Source organism: Octopus bimaculoides, chromosome 28, assembly GCF_046866305.1.
Source record: "Octopus bimaculoides isolate indiv1 chromosome 28, ASM4686630v1, whole genome shotgun sequence".
In the NCBI taxonomy this organism is placed as follows: Eukaryota; Metazoa; Mollusca; class Cephalopoda; order Octopoda; family Octopodidae; genus Octopus; species Octopus bimaculoides.
This window is the reverse complement of record NC_142955.1, coordinates 3,082,982-3,102,190: the sequence shown is the minus strand read 5'-3', so window position 1 is coordinate 3,102,190 and position 19,209 is coordinate 3,082,982. Positions and strand designations below refer to the sequence as shown.

Genomic DNA, 19,209 nt, shown 5'->3' with positions numbered 1-19,209 from the left:
TGTGTGTGTGTGTGTATATATATATATATATGTTAGCATGGAAAGTGGACGTTAAACGGTGACGATATATATATATATATATATATATATATATATATATATATTTCCTTGTGTGTATGCGTGCATTCACGATGCATATATGAGCTTCTTTCCTAGAGTTTCTATCTATCAAAATTCACTCGTAAGGCATCATTGTCCCAGGGCCATAGCAATAGACACTCGTTCAAAGTGCTTTGCTGTGGAACTAAATACGAAACCACATGTTTGCCGAGTAAACCTCTAAATGGCGCACTGTGTTTGCCCTTGACATGGGAGTGGGCGGGGCAGGGGAGACAGTGGTGTTTGTTTGTCTGTTAGGTAATAACTACAGCAGCAGCTGTTGTAGTTATTTTTTTTTTTAGCTGATAGCATCAATTTGCCAGTGGTAGTATTTGTTTGTTGAGAAATTAGCTGACATTGAAAATTTTCAAAATAAAATGTACCATCTCTCCCCACCCCCCGTCTCTCTCTCTCTCTCTCTCTCTCTCTCTCTCTCCCCCCTCTCTCTCTCTCCCCCCCTTTTTGAAACCATCCATGTTTCTGTGATGCAGTCTTTCTGATTTTACCTTTATGCATTCAGATTACTGTCAAATGTAATCGTCTTTTATTCCCATTGTTTTGTATTAATCTTGCATTCTTGTATTCTTGAGATTTTGATGATGTGGCTGTTTATATTTAGAACAAGCTTAAAAGCCTACTCTAGTGCTTTTTACAGGGCACAAGCAGAGGCAAGCTTGTTACAGCTGGATGCTCTTCCAGATGCCAACCACCCAGCAGGGTGGACTGGATGCCTTTTTTTTGTGTGTCACCAAGTGACTCACAAGACCAAGGTCCTCCGAGAGAGGAGAGGAGACTTTGGAGGAGGAAGATAGAGATCCTTTGAGAGGAGGTGATCTTGTGTGAAATGATGTAAAATGAAAGATTCAAGGGTGACAGAGAGACAGAAAAGCAGGAACAGGTGTCTTGTTGTAGAAGCGGTACATGGTTACCTGGTTAAAGAGAGAGAGAGAAGGATTTATGCATTAAAAGATGTATCAGTAGTGTAATTGCTTTAATCAGCAAATAACTGAGGATGTTACATTTTATCTTTTACGTAAATGCACCCACTACACTCTCGGAGTGGTTGGCGTTAGGAAGGGCATCCAGCTGTAGAAACTCTGCTAAATCAGATTGGAGCCTGGTGTAGCCATCTGGTTCACCAGTCCTCAGTCAAATCGTCCAACCCAGGCTAGCATGGAAAGCGGACGTTAAACGATGATGATGATGATTCTAGACTAAAGGCTGTGGCCATGCTTGGGCACCCACCTACTTTTTCTTTCTTTGTTATTATTAGGTTTAAATGCTTATTGTTATGAGAGGAGACAGGTACATACATATGCAGAAGAGAAGGTTGCTATTTTCATGGTTCATGCTAGTTGTATTAATTGCTCTACCGATTTATTCCCCAATTCACCTCGTTGCTGTTGGTATGGAAACTGACTCTGTTGTGTTTTTTTGTCTTTGCAGTCCAAGCCCACCTGACATACGAACTCAAGTCTCCTCACACAAACACAAGGAATGCAAACAAAGTCGCCACAAAGGCCATTGCCTGGTCATCCGATGGCAAATACTTCGCTTGGTCATGTGGTAACGGCTATGTGGTTTTGTCTCCATGGGACACTCAACTCAACAAAATGTAAGTCAACCCTTCTCTCCTGTCCCTGTTTTCTCTCTCTCTCTCTCTCTCCCACCCCATCTCTATCTTTCTCCCTCTATTTTTTCTCTTTTTCTCTCCATCTCTCACTCTATCTCTCTCTCTCTCTCTCTCTGGTTTCATTATTTCCTTCCTCACTAAGTGAACGAAGGTGTATGGCCAAGTTGTTAAGGTTGTTGGGCTCTTGTTCAAAAGGTTGTGAGATCAAATTTCGGACCAAGCAGCATGTTGTGTCCTTGAGCAAGATATATTTCATCATCATCATCATCACCATCATCATCATCATCATCATCACACGTCCATTTTCTACGCTGGCATAGGCTTGGACGATTTGACCAGGGCAGGCAATCTGGAGAGCTGCCCCAGGCTCCAGTCTGACTTGGCGTGGTTTTTCCTCCATACAACTTTGCGGAAATTTCTTCCGGACTTGGCGTCAAATATTCTTTTAACCCTGTTGAAAAATCAGCGCATACACATCTTTTCTTGACATAAACTTCACAGCCTGCTTGTGAAATTAATGTGCAAGTGGCTGAGTATTCCACCGACACATGTACCTTTAACGTAGTTCCCGAGGAGATTCAGCCTGACACAGCAGAATGTGACAAGGCGGGCCCCCTTTGAATTACAGGTACAACTCATTTTTGCCAGCTGAGTGGACTGAAGCAGTAAAATGAAATAAAGTGTCTTGCCCAAGGACACAATGTGAAGCCAGGAATTGAACTCACAACCGTGCAACTGTGAGCTGAATGCCCAAACCACTAAGCCACATGCCTTCACCCTATTCAGATTGTTTTGAATTAATCGTGCGCTATCTCATAGCTTTATGGTTTCAATGATGTGATTGTTTATTTTTAGAATGACATTGTAAAGTATATTTTGGAGATCAGATCTGACTGGTTTGAACAGAAAGCAAGTAGAAAATTTGAACCTGCTATGACCTGTTTAAATATGGAAGAGATGAAAATAAAATTTAACTAAAAAAAACTACTTTAATCTTTTAGCGTTGGGATTATCCTGTCGAACGTAAAGCTTAATTATTAACGTTGTTTCGAATTAATTATACTTTAGCTCGCAGCTCCAAGATTTCGATTCTGAGATTGTTTATTTTTAGAACGACATTGGAGGATAGGCGTGAGAGGCTGGATTTGACCAGTCCCGATATAAAGGGCCGGTTTAGATGCTAAAGTTTGTCACCCAAACAGGCTATGGTGGGGTTTGAACTCTAACCACAAATGGTTTGATTAAAGCAAATAAATGATTTCCATTGGCCTTCTAAGTCCCCCCCCCCCCGCCACCAGCCCTTAAGATGTTCCCACATGACCTCATCTCCTACCTATCACCCCTGTGACTTCCTTCCCTACTGTCAGCCACATGAATTCTCTCCTACCATCACTTCGTATGACCTCTCCCTTACAAACCCCTTAATGGTCTCTCCTTTGTAAACGACCCCATAATCTTCTTCCTTACCATTACTCCCTGTAACCTCCCCTACCATCTGTCTTTCTGGTCTCCTACTATCGTCACCTCTATGACCTTTCCCCTACAGTCACTCCTTATGACCCCCCCCCCTATGGCTTCCACCCCCACCCCCTACCGTCACCCTCTGCTGTCATCCACTAAGACGTCCCCGCTATCTGTTTACAGCTCTCTGGAATCTAAGCACACCATAGACTGTGGCGAACATGTGTGCTCCCTGGCGTTCAGTACGGCTCCCAAACCGAAAAAACTCCAGCAAGACTACCACCTGTGCAATGGCGGCACAACCATTCTGGACGACGGCTCCAACCATGACCGACCCTGCTTGATTCCGTTCGACAAGTGTCTGGTGTTGGCCGTCGGAGTTAGTTCCGGCAGAATCCAGCTGTGGAATGCCTACAGTGGTTTGTACATTGTTGTTGTTGATGTTGATGTTGTTTGTTGATGTCATTGCTATGGTTTTGCTGCTGACTGTTGTCACCACCACCACTGCTGCTGGTGTTGCAGTTGTTTCTGTTTCGTTGGTATTGTTGTTGTTGTTACTGTTGTTTTTGTTGTTGTGGTTGCTCATATAGCAGCTGCTGTTGTTGTTGTTGTTGCTTATTTTTGTCGTTTCTCTGTCAGTCTCTGCGTTCCCTCTCACGCCCCTCTTCTCTCCGTCTGCAAAACAGGACACCTGCTCCTCTACCTCCACGACCACACCAAACAAGTCGGTTGCCTTGATTTTGCTCCCGACGGCAGCTTAATCCTGCTGTCTGGTTCCAATGATGGTACCCTAAAGTTCTGGGACCTCAACGATGATGGGAACATGACCCACACACTTCAGATGCCGCTACACAGCACCGTGCACTGTTGCAAGTTCTCTCCGCAAGCCAACTACCTCGCTGCAACTGGCACCAACAGACTGGTAAGTTGTCCTCTTTACATATCTCTTAACTGGCTGCAGCCATGCGTGGCCACCGCCACTGCCCATGATCTATACACAACCTTGCGACCTTGGAGACCTGACCAGAAGGCTTACAAAAAAGTGAACTCTGCTAAAGGTGGCGGTGATGGCGGTGGCCTAGCCCCCTTTCCCCAAAATTTTCAAGGCTTTGTACCTAGAATAGAAATAATAATCATTATCATTTTTAACCCTTTCATCACCAACCCGGTTGAAACCGGTTCTGGCTCTGTAGAACAAATGTCTTGTTTTCAAAAGTTCTGAATTAAAATCTTCCTCCAAACCTTAGTCACAATTTATGTTCCTAACACTAGCTTAATGATAACCAAGTTATTTTACTAAATCCTTTGTTATATTTAAAACTAATTGAAAGAAACACAGAGCATCTCAACAGAAATAGGATAACAAAAGGGTTGAGAAGAAAAATAATCAGCAGAAGACATGAGAGAAGGAGACCTCAATGTGGTCACTCTATATGCTAGAAATAACAGCCTCAATTTCCTTCAATCCACACCCTTCCAACTGCTTCTTGTGTCCATCTGCTCAAATGTAGAGGTGTTTTTAACCCTTTCAATACCAACCTGACTGAAACCACCTCTGGCTCTATAGTACAAATGTCTTGTTTTCCTAAGTTTTGAATTAAAATCTTCCACCAAACCTTAGTCACAATTTATGTTCCTAACACTAGCTGAATGATAACGAAGTTATTTTGCGAAATTCTTTGTTATATTTAAAATTAATTGAAAGAAACAGAGCATCTCAAAATAAATACGGTAACGAAAGGGTTAAGGCAGCAAGCTGCCAAAACTGTTAGCATGCTGGGCGAAATGCTTAGCAGCATTTTGCTTGTCTTTGTGTTCTGAGTTCAAATTCTGCCGGAGTCAACTTTGCCTTTCATCCTTTCCGGGTCGATAAAATAAGTACTAGTTACGCACTGGGGGTCGGCGTAATTGACTTACCCTCTTCTAGAAATTGCAGGCTTTGGGCCAAAATTATAAATGAATATATGCTTTCTCTCTCTCTCTCTCTCACTCTTTCTCTCTCTCTCTCTCTCTCTCTCTCTCTCTCTCTCTCTCTTTTCTCCCTCCCTCCCTTTCTTTTTCTTTTCCAACTGAGAGAGAAAGGAAGAGAGAGAGAGAGTTGGTGGTGAAGTGTTACAAAGGCTAGAACAGGGTTAATGACTAGAGAAGAATAGAGCGACTGGGAATGGCATGGAACAAATATTAAATATCAAACAATGATGTAGCAATTTGACTGTTTCCACACCGCATGCATATGTGTGCACACATCCATGTACACATATGCACACACAAACACTTCTTTAGAAAGGCCTCCTGCAGACAAAAGAATCACAGTGTACCCACACCTGTTTGTACAAAACTAAACGAGGTTTTTATTTCTTACTTCCTATTGTTCGTTTTTTTTTTTTTAATGTTGAACTTTTGCTGTTTATACATTTATGTAAGTCTTACTTCTCCCAAATTGATTTGTATGCACAGGAGTGGCTGTGTGGTAAGTAGCTAGCTTACCAACCACTTGGTTCCGGATTCAGTCCCACTGCGTGACACCTTGGGCAAGTGTCTTCTACTATAGCCTTGCGCTGACCAAAGCCTTGTGAGTGGATTTGGTAGACGGAAACTGAAAGAAGCCCGTCGTATATATGTATGTATATATATATATATATATATATATATATATATATATATATATATATATATATATATATATATATATATTGGAGTGGCTGTGTGGCAAGTAGCTTGCTTACCAACCACATGGTTCCGGGTTCAGTCCCACTGCGTGGCACCTTGGGCAAGTGTCTTCTACTATAGTCTCGGGCCGACCAAAACCTTGAGTGGATTTGGTAGACGGAAACTGAAAGAATCCCGTCATATATATATATATATATATATATATATATATATATATATTGGAGTGGCTGTGTGGTAAGTAGCTAACTTACCAACCACATGGTTCCGGGCTCAGTCCCACTGCGTGGCACCTTGGGCATGTGTCTTCTACTATAGCTTCGGTCCGACCAAAGCCTTGTGAGTGGATTTGGTAGACAGAAACTGAAAGAAGCCCGTCGTATATGTATGTTTACGTATATATGTATATATATGTGTGTGTTTGTGTGTCTGTGCTTGTCCCCCCAACATCGCTTGACAACTGATGCATGTCCGCAGTCAAATGACTGAAACAAGTAAAAGAGTGGTTTTTATAAAATCAATAGACTTCATATTTTTTGCCATAATTTTTTCATTATTGATCCGATTTTATTGAAATTTGAGATGTAGGTCAAATTTGTGGTGGTGGAGTAAATCATAAGGTGTTTATTTAATTCAAGAAAGCTTGAAGAGGACACAAATGTAAGTAAGCATGTCCTTGGAGACTATTCTATTGATTTTATAGAAATTTTACACGTGAAAAATGCAAAAGCTACAGGAAAAATAACATAGTTATGGGAATTTCCATTCAAACGCCCGATTGAGCTCTCAAAAGTCGATGCCAATTGAGCGTTATTGAGTTTTCAAAAAATTCTGGCCTTGAACTTCAGGGCATGTGATCTACCTATGTGCTAAAAATCATTAAAATCGGTTGGACGATGTGGGAGGAGTTAGAGTAACACCAAACACACAGAGGCAGACACCATTACTCATAAATGTGTGTGTGTGTATATATATATATATATATATATAATAATAATAATATTAGGGACAAAATCCAAAATTACAGGTAAAAAACGCAATTAAAATCAATTTATAAAAAATTAAAATTAAATTGAGCCTTATAGATAAAGTATATATAAAATATATAGTTTTAGGGAAAATAACCAATTTCAAGAACTCATCAATGAAAATCCACTATCACATATAGAAAAATTAATAATTAAAAGCATAATAAATGAGTATAATATAAAGTAAAGTAAATATCATAAGATATATACATACATACACGAAAGGCTTCTTTCAGTTTCTGTCAACTAAATCCACTGACAAACCCTAGGCTATAGTAGAAAACACTCCCCAAAGGTGCCAAAGTGGGACTGAACCTGGAACCATATGGTTGGGAAGCAAGCTTATTACCCTAAAACCTCATTTGTACTTATATATTATATATTTTCTCCCTGCACCTTTGTATCATATTTAAGACAGTATGGTGTGATTTGAGGGAGATTTGGCTGCTATTTCTACCAATCCTTACTACCGTATATAGGTTTCCCTCATTAGCTCAAACATACATAAAGCAGTAGAGTATGATTTGAAGGAGATTTGGCTTCTATTTCTAGCAAGTCTAACTACCATGTAGAGGTCTCTCTCACAAACTCATACATAAAGCAATCAGGTGTGATTTGAAGGTGATTTGGTTTCTATTTTTAGCAGGTCTAACAATCATGTGGAGGTTTATTTTTGTTTTTCTATTCTTATCAATGTTGTTTTTAACCTTATAAAGTAATATAAAAAGACATTTAAATATCTGTCTGTGTGTCCTGGTTTTTGGCCCACATTTTACTCTGTGTGTGTGTGTGTGTGTTTATATATATACACATATTCTTTTATTCTTTTACTTGTTTCAGTTATTTTGACTGTGGCCATGCTGGAGCACTGCCTTAGAGGGTTATCAGTCGAATAAATCAACCCCAGGACTTATTTCTTAGAGCTGGTACTTATTCTATTGGTCTCTTTTGCCAAACTGCTAAGTTACAGGGATATAAACTCACCAGCACCGGTTGTCAAGCAGTGATGGTGAGAGGACAAACTCAGACACATTTAGATATATACATATATACAATGGGCTTCTTTCAGTTTCCATTTACCAAATCCACTCACAAGGTTTTGGTTGGCCCCAAACTATAGTACAAGGCATTTACCCAAGGCGGGACTGAACCCACAACCATGTGGTTAGGAAGCAAGTTTCTTACTACGCAGCCATGCCTGGGTTGGCCAAAGAGTTTGTTCACTTTTTTAAGACAAGTTTTAAGCAGAGTGCGATTTATTCCCTCTGATGTAATTGCCATGTCTCTTTTACAGCAAAACCCCTTTTTTTCTGTCCCACTGTCATACTCTAACTTCTCCTGGGATAAAACCACCTCCTTCAACACCACTCTTCTTCTCAAAAGATCTTTGTCTTGCAAGTTACTTGGTGGCACCCTGGCTCCCCCAGCAATCAACAGTGCCGTCTGCCTCAGTCTTTTTTTGACGTGTCTTTTTTTTTTCCTTGTTTCCACAGGTTGTTATCTGTCAAACCTCCAAAAGTAAAAGATTTGATCCCGTCCGTAAGTTATGCGGTCACCAAAACGTTGTTGTGTCCTGCGACTTCTCGCCAGATGGCGCTCTATTGGCCACAGCATCCTACGACACACGAGTCATCATCTGGAATTGGTACAAGGGAGTCTGTCTCAGACAGTTGGGGTAAGTCAGTTGGTAGTGGTGACGATGCATGAAGTTGCTGTTCTTTAGGCCCTGGTCAACCTTGATTGGTGGAACTATCATCAAAGGCTTTCCAGCAGTGACCATCTCCTCTTATTTCTATGCATTGTGTGTGTGAGACTGCATTTTTTTGTGATTTTCTCTTTGTGGCACCATTTTCAAATCATGGGGGAAAATGCTGCAGCCAAGTTGATCTGTTTCTCTGTGCAAAGAAGACTGATAATATAACCATCAATGAGGAAGAAAGACACCAGGCAATTTGTTCCAATGATTGGTACATAACTCAAGAGAGGTCAGTGATTTCAGGTACCCTGGGTCCTACATTGCTGACAATAAGACTCCTTGAAATACAAGGGGCAGGGCTGAGGTACCTGTAATAAACTCCACAACATCTGGCAATCACACACCTGAAAGTTAACAAGGCTGGCTTTCTTCAGACTATGTGCAAAGATTATCGTTGTCATAGAACAGTGCTCCGCAACCAATATATTGCGACACACTGGTGTGCCACGAGATGATGCGACGTGTGCCACAGTGTAACTTGAATATAACTTTTTTTTCCTCTCCTTTTAGTTATATTTTTAGTTCAGGTGTGTGGCTGAATTTCGAAAAGAATGTACGTGGACCGCAAATGGAAAAGGGTTGCGGAAGCACTGGAATAGAACCAAAACTTAGCATAAACATCATGGTATGTTCCCCAGAGCTGGACATACATCATGGTTAGTTTATGTCAGTTCGTAAGGAGCATAGGGCTGGTCCCTTTGATTCTCTGGCATATATATTCCCCACCTGGCTTGGTGGTTAGGGTGTTGGACTCATGATCATAAGATTGTGGTTTCGATTCCTGGACCGGGCGACGCGTTGTGTTCTTGAGCAAAACACTTCATTTCACGTTGCACCAGTCCACTCAGCTGGCAAAAGTGAATTAATCCTGCGACAGACTGGCGTCCTACGCCAGAGAATCTGGAGAACCAGCCGTATGCTCTTTGTGGAATAATGTGGTGTGTTTTGAGCCCTCATGAGAACCTCTGGGTTCTCATATTGTGGCAGAGCATGGCTTAGTTGTTAGAGTGTTGGATTCATGATTGTAAGATTGTGGTTTTGAGGTTCAGGTGATGTGTTGTGTTCTTGAACAAAACACTTCATCTCTCATTGCTTCAGTTGACCCAGGTGGCAATAATTAATCATACCTGCGATGGACTGGTGTCCTGTCCAGGTGGTAAAAGTACAGCTACCTTACCTTCACGGGTCAAACCAACTTATAAGGGCCGGTTTGATGGGCTATACATTCTCCACCCGAACGAGAGACTGGTCCATCACAGGATTAACTCATTTTTGCCGTCTGAGTGGACTGGAGCAACGTGAAATGAAGTGTCTTGCTCAAGAACCCAATGCATCACCCAGTCCAGGAATCAAAAACACACTCTTACGATCATGAGTCCAACACCTTAACCATTAAGCCATGCACCTCCACATCATGGCATGAACATGTGACCAAGGAGACTTACGATCTCCGATGACAGAACCCAGTGACTTTGTTTATCATCATTTAGCAGCCGTCTCTCTTCCATGTTGATATTTGTCAATGTCTATTTTCTTCTCTCTCTTTCTCTCTCTCTCTCTCTTTTCCCCTCACCAGACACCTGTTTCCAGCCCCCCGGCCAATATTTGCTGGTGGAGCAAATGAGTATCATGTCAGATCTGTTGCATTCTGTGATTTTGGAACCAACATATCGACTGTTGCTGATGATGGGTGAGTGATGTTTTTTATTGTATTAATAATAATAATGATAATAATAATAATGGTGTCTTTTTGCTATGGGCAGAAGGCCTGAAATTTTGGTGGAGGGCACTAGTCGATTACATCAACCCCAGTACACAATTGGTGCTTGATTTGTCGACCTCAGTGGAATTTGAACTCAAAACTGAGTGACAGGCGAAATACCATTGAGCATTTTGCCCAGTATGCTAACGATTCTGCCAGCTTACCATGTTAATAATAATAATAATAATATACGAAAAATAATAATTATCCTTTCTACTCTAAGCACAAGGCCTGAAATTTTGTGGGTGGAGATAGGTTGGTTACATTGACCCCAGTGTTTCACTGGTACTTAATTTATCGACCCCGAAAGGATGAAAGGAAAAGTTGACCTCAGCAGGATTTGAACTCAGAATGTAGCAGTAGACGAAATACCTCTAAGCATTTCGCCTGGTATGCTAGCAATTCTGCCAGCTCACTGCCTTTATAGTAATAATAATAATAATAATGTCTTTCTATTATAGACGGAAGGTCTGAAATTTTAGGGGAGGGCCTCTAGTCACTCACACAGATGTCTGCATCTATGCACAAAATGTATTTAAAACTATTTTCTTTTATACAATTTCTAATAAAATTTAAATATGAAAATCCAATAATAGGATTTTTTTAAACACTGACTGAGTATTAGGGTCCATCTAAGCAAAATAGGAATCGAAGGGGAAAAACTTGTTTGAGAAATACTACTCTAACCCATGCCAGCGTGGGAAAACGGACATAAAAAGAAACAAATTCTATATAATCCTTTATTGTCTTTCTTTTTCAGTTATGTCAGAGTCTGGAATCTCCTGTCCCTCAGCAAAAATCCTGAAGTCATTGTTCATTTGAAGAATGCCTTGTGTTGTTCGTTTTGTCCCAACAACGCCTTGGTATCCGTGGGGTAAGTTCTGTAGAATCTGAAAGCTTTGGTCAGTGTTTCTTTCTCTGTGTTGCCACAAGAATTCCTTATTGACCTTTTTTTTTTTTCACTTTGTTCTAACTCGGTGTCGTCATCTTTGTCATCACTCACACCGCCACCCACCCCCCACCACCACCCCACTTTCTTCATTGCCACTACAACCAACACCCACTTCGCCACCACCACTGTCACAACTGCCGTCGTGATTATCACCAGCAGTGTCACTGCCATCACAGTTATCATCATTGTCACCACCTTCAGCACCACCGTACCCACCACCAACACTATTGCTCCTGACACCACTACCATGCCCACCACCAAGCAAAAAGATATAATGTATTGCTAACGATTAAACAGAGCCAGATCAGTTGAGTCGTTTGAAACTCTCCTCAGACCATGGGGTGAAGAGGGTTTCAAATCCTGCTGTCAGCTATCATGCTTTACTTCCTGATACGTGTCCTGTTGGCCTTCAATGAACTGGGGAAAAAAACCCACATCGTATAACGTCTGTTTTCCATGCTCGCATGGGTTGGACAATTTGACTGAGGTCTGGAGAGCCAGTGGCTGCACCAGGCTCCAATGTGATCTGGCAGAGTTTCTACAGCTGGATGCCCTTCCTAACGCCAACCACTCTGAGTGTGTAGTGGGTGCTTTTTACGTGCCACTGGTACAGGAGCCAGTCGGGTAGCCCTGGCATCGACTGCGTTTGGATGGTGCTTTTTTACGTGCCACCTGTACAGGGAACCAGTCATACATACATATATGCATTTATATATATAAATGCATATATATATATATATATATATATATATATATAAATGCATATATATACATGTATATATACGAGGGTGAGTCAAAAAGTAATGCCATTTTGTTTAGGACAGGTGTAATTACCAACCCAGGAACATGTATCATACATCAAAATGAAGCTGGTCCTCTGTGGATCACATCCCTACTTCTCAACATAGTCACCGTTTCTCTCAATAGCAATGTTCCACCTTCAAATGAGAGCATGTATTCCCTGCTCCATAAAATTCTGTTGACTGTTCTTTGAGCCAATTCTTCACTACAGTTTTCACTTCCTCGTCACTGGACTATCATCTCTTCGGCCCCATGAAAGAGGTGTTTGAGAGGCAAACATTATTCCAGTGGGGTAAATATAGTTGTAATAATAATAATAATATTACTTGGATCAAATTGCAAGTAGTGATGCATTAAATATTTGTAAATTTATTATTATTATTATTACTACACACATACACACACATGTATGTATGTATGTGTATATAGGTGTATTTGTGTGTGTGTATAAATTTTTATATATATATATATATATATAGCTCATTCTGTCTCTCTTATTACAGGACCCGAACTGGAGATGTCTATTTCTACACAATACCCTACCAACCGCCCAAGCTCCAGCACCTGTGTCGCAGAGTTCTGCGCTTCCATCTGGGCCAGCCAGACTCCATCTCTCGGTTAGATATACCAGCCTTCCTTAAGAAATACCTTTCCTATGAGGTTTGGTGAGGCACAGCAATTTGTTAACATCAAGAGACAGTCTGACTGAAGGAATCGGTCAGGAACAGGCAGGTGGGGGCACGCGCGCACACACACACACATCTACTCACATATGTATGTTTATAGTTATGTAGAATATATATATATATATATATATATATATATATATATATATATATATATATTTATATATAATATATTTGTGTATTATATTTGTATAAAATATAACCTACATATATATTAGATTATTTATATTATATTTATGTAATACACAATATATTTATATACACATATACATTGCTACTTTTATACATATGTTTATATATATATATATATAATATATTCATATTCATAGACATGCATTCATGCCCACACAAGTTTTCTCTCATGTGATCACAAATACACATAAGTATTCAAAAGTAACAGCTTTTGTGTAATTCTCAGGGTATTGTCACACACACACACACTTTTTGAATTTTTGTGTTGTTTTACTTTAATTTGTTGTTTTTAAATTTTCATTATATCTTATTTATTAATGTTTTAACGAACAGTTGTTATAGACAAATACACACTCATGTATATATATATATATATATATATATATATATATATATATATATTTGGAAATGGATGCATGGCATTTAATTAAGTAATAATATATATACATATATATATATATATATATATATATATATTTACATGCATATTTGGGTACAGGACGTCACCAACAGTAAAAAACATGAAATACGAAAACATACAAGTTAGACATTCAAACAACAAGAGAAAAAATAGGAAACAGGACAAATAATACACACATCGACCCTTCATCAGTTGTTGGTCGTCTATCTACTTCTACTCCCTCATTTTGTGCAATCAACGACAATATAAGTCTTCGAAGACAGTTGCTCCCATAAAATACCAGAATTAAATTTGGGATTTATGAAGGGTCAAAGTTAGACAGCCGACAACTGATGAAGGGTCGTTCTTTATGTTACTTGTCCTGCTTTCCATTTTGTTTCTCGCGTTGTTTGCGCATTGAACTTGTTTGCTTTCGTATTTCATGTAGTTTACTGTTGGTGACGTTCTGTACCCATATATGCATGTATATATAGATATGTGTATGCATACATACATACATGCGCATATATATATATATATATATATATATATATATATATATATATATATATATATATATATTATATATATATAGGTGCTCCTGCATGGCCACACTCTGATGACCAAAACAAAAAATATGTGTGTGTTGATGTTTACAAAGAGTTGATGGCAACACTGGGGTAATGCTGTCTACCTGCAGTAAGATTTGAACCTGTGACAGTGTGGTTTGTAGTCTGACACAAAACCAAGAGACCTTCAACGATATATATATGTAAATATCTTCTAGTTTTTGTTTTCTGAGACCTTTTTTTTAAATAAAACCGAAGGTCCTGGTTTCTTTTTGTATCCCCTGAAAACTAGATCCCTCTGGTCTAAAAAGTACACCAGAGAGATCATCGTTTCCATGGGATACAAAAAGATATGAAGACCTCGGGTTTTACTTAAGAACTATGTAGGAAAAGAAAATCAAACCTCCTTAGGGCAGGGTCTTTAAGAATCTGTGGGGCATTATCGCGCAGTACGGTTTGAACCTACAGTATTTTGACAAGGATTTGGGATCCTTTGTTTGGCTACAATATGTTGTCGTCCAGGAGTAAGATTTGAACCAAACAACATTATGGTCGGGACTTGAGCCCCTTCAACTTTTTAGAGCTTAAACCAGTCATATCCAGCCAAAATGTTCTACCCATTATATATTCAAACTGACCATATTTGGCCTTTCTCACTTAACTTACACTGTCATTCTAAAAATAGACAATCAAAGTCTCAAAGCTACGAGATAATCCATGATTAATTCAAAACAATAAATAAGGATTACATTTGACAGAATATTCTGAATGCTGAAGGTTAATCCTTTAGTTTTCAAACTAGTCATATCCAGGTCAAACATTCTGCACATTTTATGTTCAAATTGGCCACATCTGGCCTCTTACACCTATCATACAATGTCATTCTAAAAAATAAGGAATCACATCACTGAAACTTCAAAGCTAATATATAATATATAATATATGCCTTCTGCACCTGTGTGCATACAGTCGGTACTACTGTGGTCATTTGATCAGTGTTTGAGCCTGATTGCACCATTTTCCTTTCTGGCTTTATAGTGTAAGCATGGTCACTCCATTCAATGAAGAACAAAGAGCAGTGATCTAAGTGATAGTAACGGTGAACCAGCTCTCAAGCTTGCTGTGTCTTCTCGGCAGTGGTGGAGGTTGACAGGTATCCTGCTCCCTCTTCGTGCATCATGTTTGTCTGGCCACTTTTGAACTTCTCGATCCACTCATATACACTTCTATGCAGTAGTACACTGTCCCCCGTATTGTACTGAAAGCCTTTGATGAATTTCAGCTCCTGACACACATTTCGATCAGAGAAATTGGATCGTTGCTCTTTGTTCTTCTTTGATGCACATTGCTAGTGGAGTGGCCGTGCTTACACGGTAAAGCCAGAAAGGAAAATGGTGCAATAAGGCTCAAACTTAGATTGCATGACAGTAATACCAACTATAAGAACACAAGTGCAGAAGGGAATAAGACTAATAAAGATAGGTTATAGCAAAAGTGCAGATAATTTTTGACTTCCCCTTTTATATATGTGTATATATATATATATATATATATATATATATATATATACACACATGCATGCACATATGTACATTTTCATGTGTGTATATTTGTGTCTCTGTTCAATTAAAATAAAAACCATTTTACATTAATCTGATGAGTTACTCTCAACTTTTGGTAAAGTTCAAGTTTGTTCTTCTTCAACAAGAATATTTTTGACAGTGACTTTGAAGATTCAACCAGCTACGCCGTCCTCAGATGAAGGCTGAGCTGGTCAAAATTTCGAAGTTACTGTCAATAATATTCTTTTTGAAGAAGAACATGTGTGTTGTAATAGTACTGACAATATGAAAGCCTAGAGAAAGTTGCTGTGTTGTAAGAAGGGGTTACACTCCATTCTACTCTGACCTAATCACTTAAAAGTCCACTTGTTCGTGCCAGACAATCATCACCAACGTATTCAACAGAGGTTGGCATGGCCATGCAGCAGATAATCATATCAACAACCAGACGACCATCTGCTATAGTGACCTTAAACACTGACAAGCTAAATAGGACACAGGTCTGTATAATGTTGGGCTCCATTGGTTCAGCGTATGTGAAGCCAGTTGTTTAATTTGTATGGCATAGATTGAGTCACCCTTTCAAACTATTTATCTTCTTACCTACCTATTCTACCTCTTTGTCTACCTGCCCAGCAGACTACCTATCTATCTGTATATCTACATGTCTATCATTCTTTCTGTCTGTCTGTCTGTCTGCTGTACCCAGCAGGTTTTCTGTATCTGTCTCGTCTGTCTGTCTGTCTCTTCTAACTGTTAATCTCAGCTATCTCTACATCTTTTTGTACCTCTGTCTGTCTGTATGGCCATCTTTCTGTACCTCTGTCTGTCTGTATGGCCATCTTTCTGTCTGCCTATCCAGCAGACTACCTATTTTTATTCCTATATAACTTTATATACATACACACATACACACACTCACATGTGTGTGTGTGTGTGTAAAAAATTAAATAGGGAGATGGCAGAATCGTTAGCACGCCAGGTGAAATGCTTAACGGTATTTCGCCTGCCATTATGTTCTGAGTTCAAATTCCACCAAGGTTGACTTTGCCTTTCATCCTTTCGGGGTCGATTGAATAAGTACCAGTTACACACTGGGGTCGATGTAATCGACTTAGTCCCTTTGTCTGTCCTTGTTTGTCCTCTCTATGTTTAGCCCCTTGTGGGCAATAAAGAATTAGTATATATATATGCCTATAAACGATAAGTGATCCAAGAGCTTTGGCGATATGCCATGCTTGAGGAGACTGATAACTGGTGTACATAACTGGCACCGTTTCCTTACATTGAGGCCGGGGTAAGGTAAGAAAGGTGCGTTTTCAGACTACGTCAGAAGTTGACTACCCAAAGCAGGAGTCCACATCAGACTGTACCCCACCCCCCACCTTTTTATTTATTTTTTTTTTCTGGCAATGAGTGGCAAGTCGTGTGGGTTTTTTTTTAAAACATGTATATTTATTTTATTTCCATATATTTCTTTTTGTTTTATTTTTTTCAGTTTTTCTAATGATATATGTATACTAATTGCCCATTTTTGCATGGGAATTAAATTGAAATAAACAAACATGAAAAAATACGTTTTGTTTTTTTATTATTATTAATACAGTAGTGAGCTGACACAATGGTTAATCACCCAACGAAAATTTCGTCTACCGAGGTCAACTACTAAATCCAAGCCTTTAGTAGACAGGATTATTATACTAAAGCAACAAGTGGAAGTTTCTTAGAACATTAAGCACACAACTCGAGTCAATCACGCTATTTTTATATCCACTCCTCTGTTAATTCTTATGAAAATTGAGACTCTTAAACCTAACTTTTCTTGCTAATTTTTTTTTTTCTGTTTTGTGGTGGACTATTTCAGGGGCGATAACTCAATCGTCAATTCTCTCGGAGGAAGAGATAACTCGATCATCGTTGTTGTTGGCACTCCGTCGGTTACGACGACGAGGGTTCCAGTTGATCCGATCAACGGAATAGCCTGCTCGTGAAATTAACGAGCAAGTGGCTGAGCACTCCACAGACACGTGTACCCTTAACGTAGTTCTCGGGGGGGGATATTCAGCGTGACACAGAGTGTGACAAGGCTGACCCCTTTGAATTACAGGCACAACAGAAACAGGTAGTAAGGGTGAGAGAAAGTTGTGGTGACAGAGTACAGCAGGGTTCGCCACCCTCCCCTGCCAGAGCCTCATGGAGCTTTAGGTGTTTTCGCTCAATAAACACTCACAACGCCCGATCTGGGAATCGAAACCGCGAGTCCACTGCCCTAACCACTGGGCCATTGCGCCTCCACTCTATCATTGTATTTTGAAACAAAGCACAGAAAGCACTCTCTTTCTCTCTTTCTCTCTCTCTCTCTCTTCCCTCGTCCACCTCAAAATCATTAAAATCTTTCTTTGGCGTATTCTTCTGTCATCACTCGATATCTGTAAATGTCTCTTGAGTGTCGAATGAGTTTCAATATCATGCTTCTCAAATTTCACAGCAATGAATGAGGCAGCTGTTTTTACTGACAGACTCGAATATCACCGAAAACGGTGTTATGTCACCGAAACATCATCTGAGCTATCACCACTTTTTATTTTATCAACTCATAAAAACGTCCCATTTACTCTTAACACGTCCTTGTTTAGTTTTGTTAATCATTGTTCCGTCTACAGATTCGGTCTTAATTAAAATTATCGTGTGTGGTCGCCACATTAATTTTGTTAACCCTTCGATACCACAATAAATTAATATTATATATAGGGGCTGAGGTGGTGAGGCAAGACCTTCGAACATTGGGCCTCACCGAGGCGATGACTACTGACCGAGACCTTTGGAAATGTGCTGTGCGTGAGAAGACCCGGCAAGCCAAGTGAGATCGTTGCCAGTGCCCCTGGACTGGCTCTTGTGCGGGTGGCACATAAAAGACACCATTTCAAGCGTGGCCGTTTTCGTGCGGGTGACACATAAAAGCAGCCACTACACTCTCTGAGTGGTTGACGTTAGGAAGGGCATCCAGCTGTAGAAACTCTGCCAAATTAGATTGGAGCCTGGTGTAGCCATCCGGTTGCACCAGTCCTCAGTCAAATCATCCAACCCATGCTAGCATGGAAAGCGGACGTTAAACGATGATGATGATATATATATCGATTTAAATAAGAGCTCAAATCTGATCCTTTGTAAAGATTTTATTATGACCCAATGGATCAGATTTTAGCTCTTATATAAATCGATATAAATACAAAAACTCACTTGTGAGTAATTTGCTACATTTGATAGCATACAATATTTTTGCCAAATTTTGGTTTAAATCTATAAATACATACATACATACATGACATCGGATACTAAATAATTAAATAAATGGAAAAAAATCGACCATGTTGTAAGTCTCCATCCTTTTAAATATACAAATTTGAAACCTTGGATATATATACATATATATATATATATATATATATATATATATATATAATTAAGTGTATTTCTTCTATCTTAATGAATAAAAATTCTTCTGATAGAATAAATGGGTTAATAGAAACCAATGTAGCAAAGAACACAAAATAACTGTGGTTTAGTTCCTGTTTTTAAGGCAGGAACTCCTTGAAATTTTGGGTATTTGAGTATATTTAAGAATTTAAGGATTGGAGAAA

At 39.5% G+C, this 19,209-nt stretch overlaps 1 protein-coding gene across 1 annotated transcript in view; it reads left to right on the top strand.

The window, feature by feature from the left end:
* Positions 1-12,951, top strand: part of LOC106872542 (WD repeat and SOCS box-containing protein 1) — a 21,372-nt gene extending 8,421 nt beyond the window's left edge. Inside the window, exons 2-8 of the mRNA XM_089344746.1 lie at positions 1,546-1,714; positions 3,377-3,612; positions 3,880-4,115; positions 8,382-8,563; positions 10,221-10,334; positions 11,167-11,280; positions 12,663-12,951. Of these exons, the coding sequence (XP_089200872.1) occupies positions 1,546-1,714; positions 3,377-3,612; positions 3,880-4,115; positions 8,382-8,563; positions 10,221-10,334; positions 11,167-11,280; positions 12,663-12,828 (1,217 nt within the window). The 3' untranslated portion in view covers positions 12,829-12,951. The remainder of the gene's footprint in view (positions 1-1,545; positions 1,715-3,376; positions 3,613-3,879; positions 4,116-8,381; positions 8,564-10,220; positions 10,335-11,166; positions 11,281-12,662) is intronic.
* Positions 12,952-19,209: the final 6,258 nt, after the last annotated feature.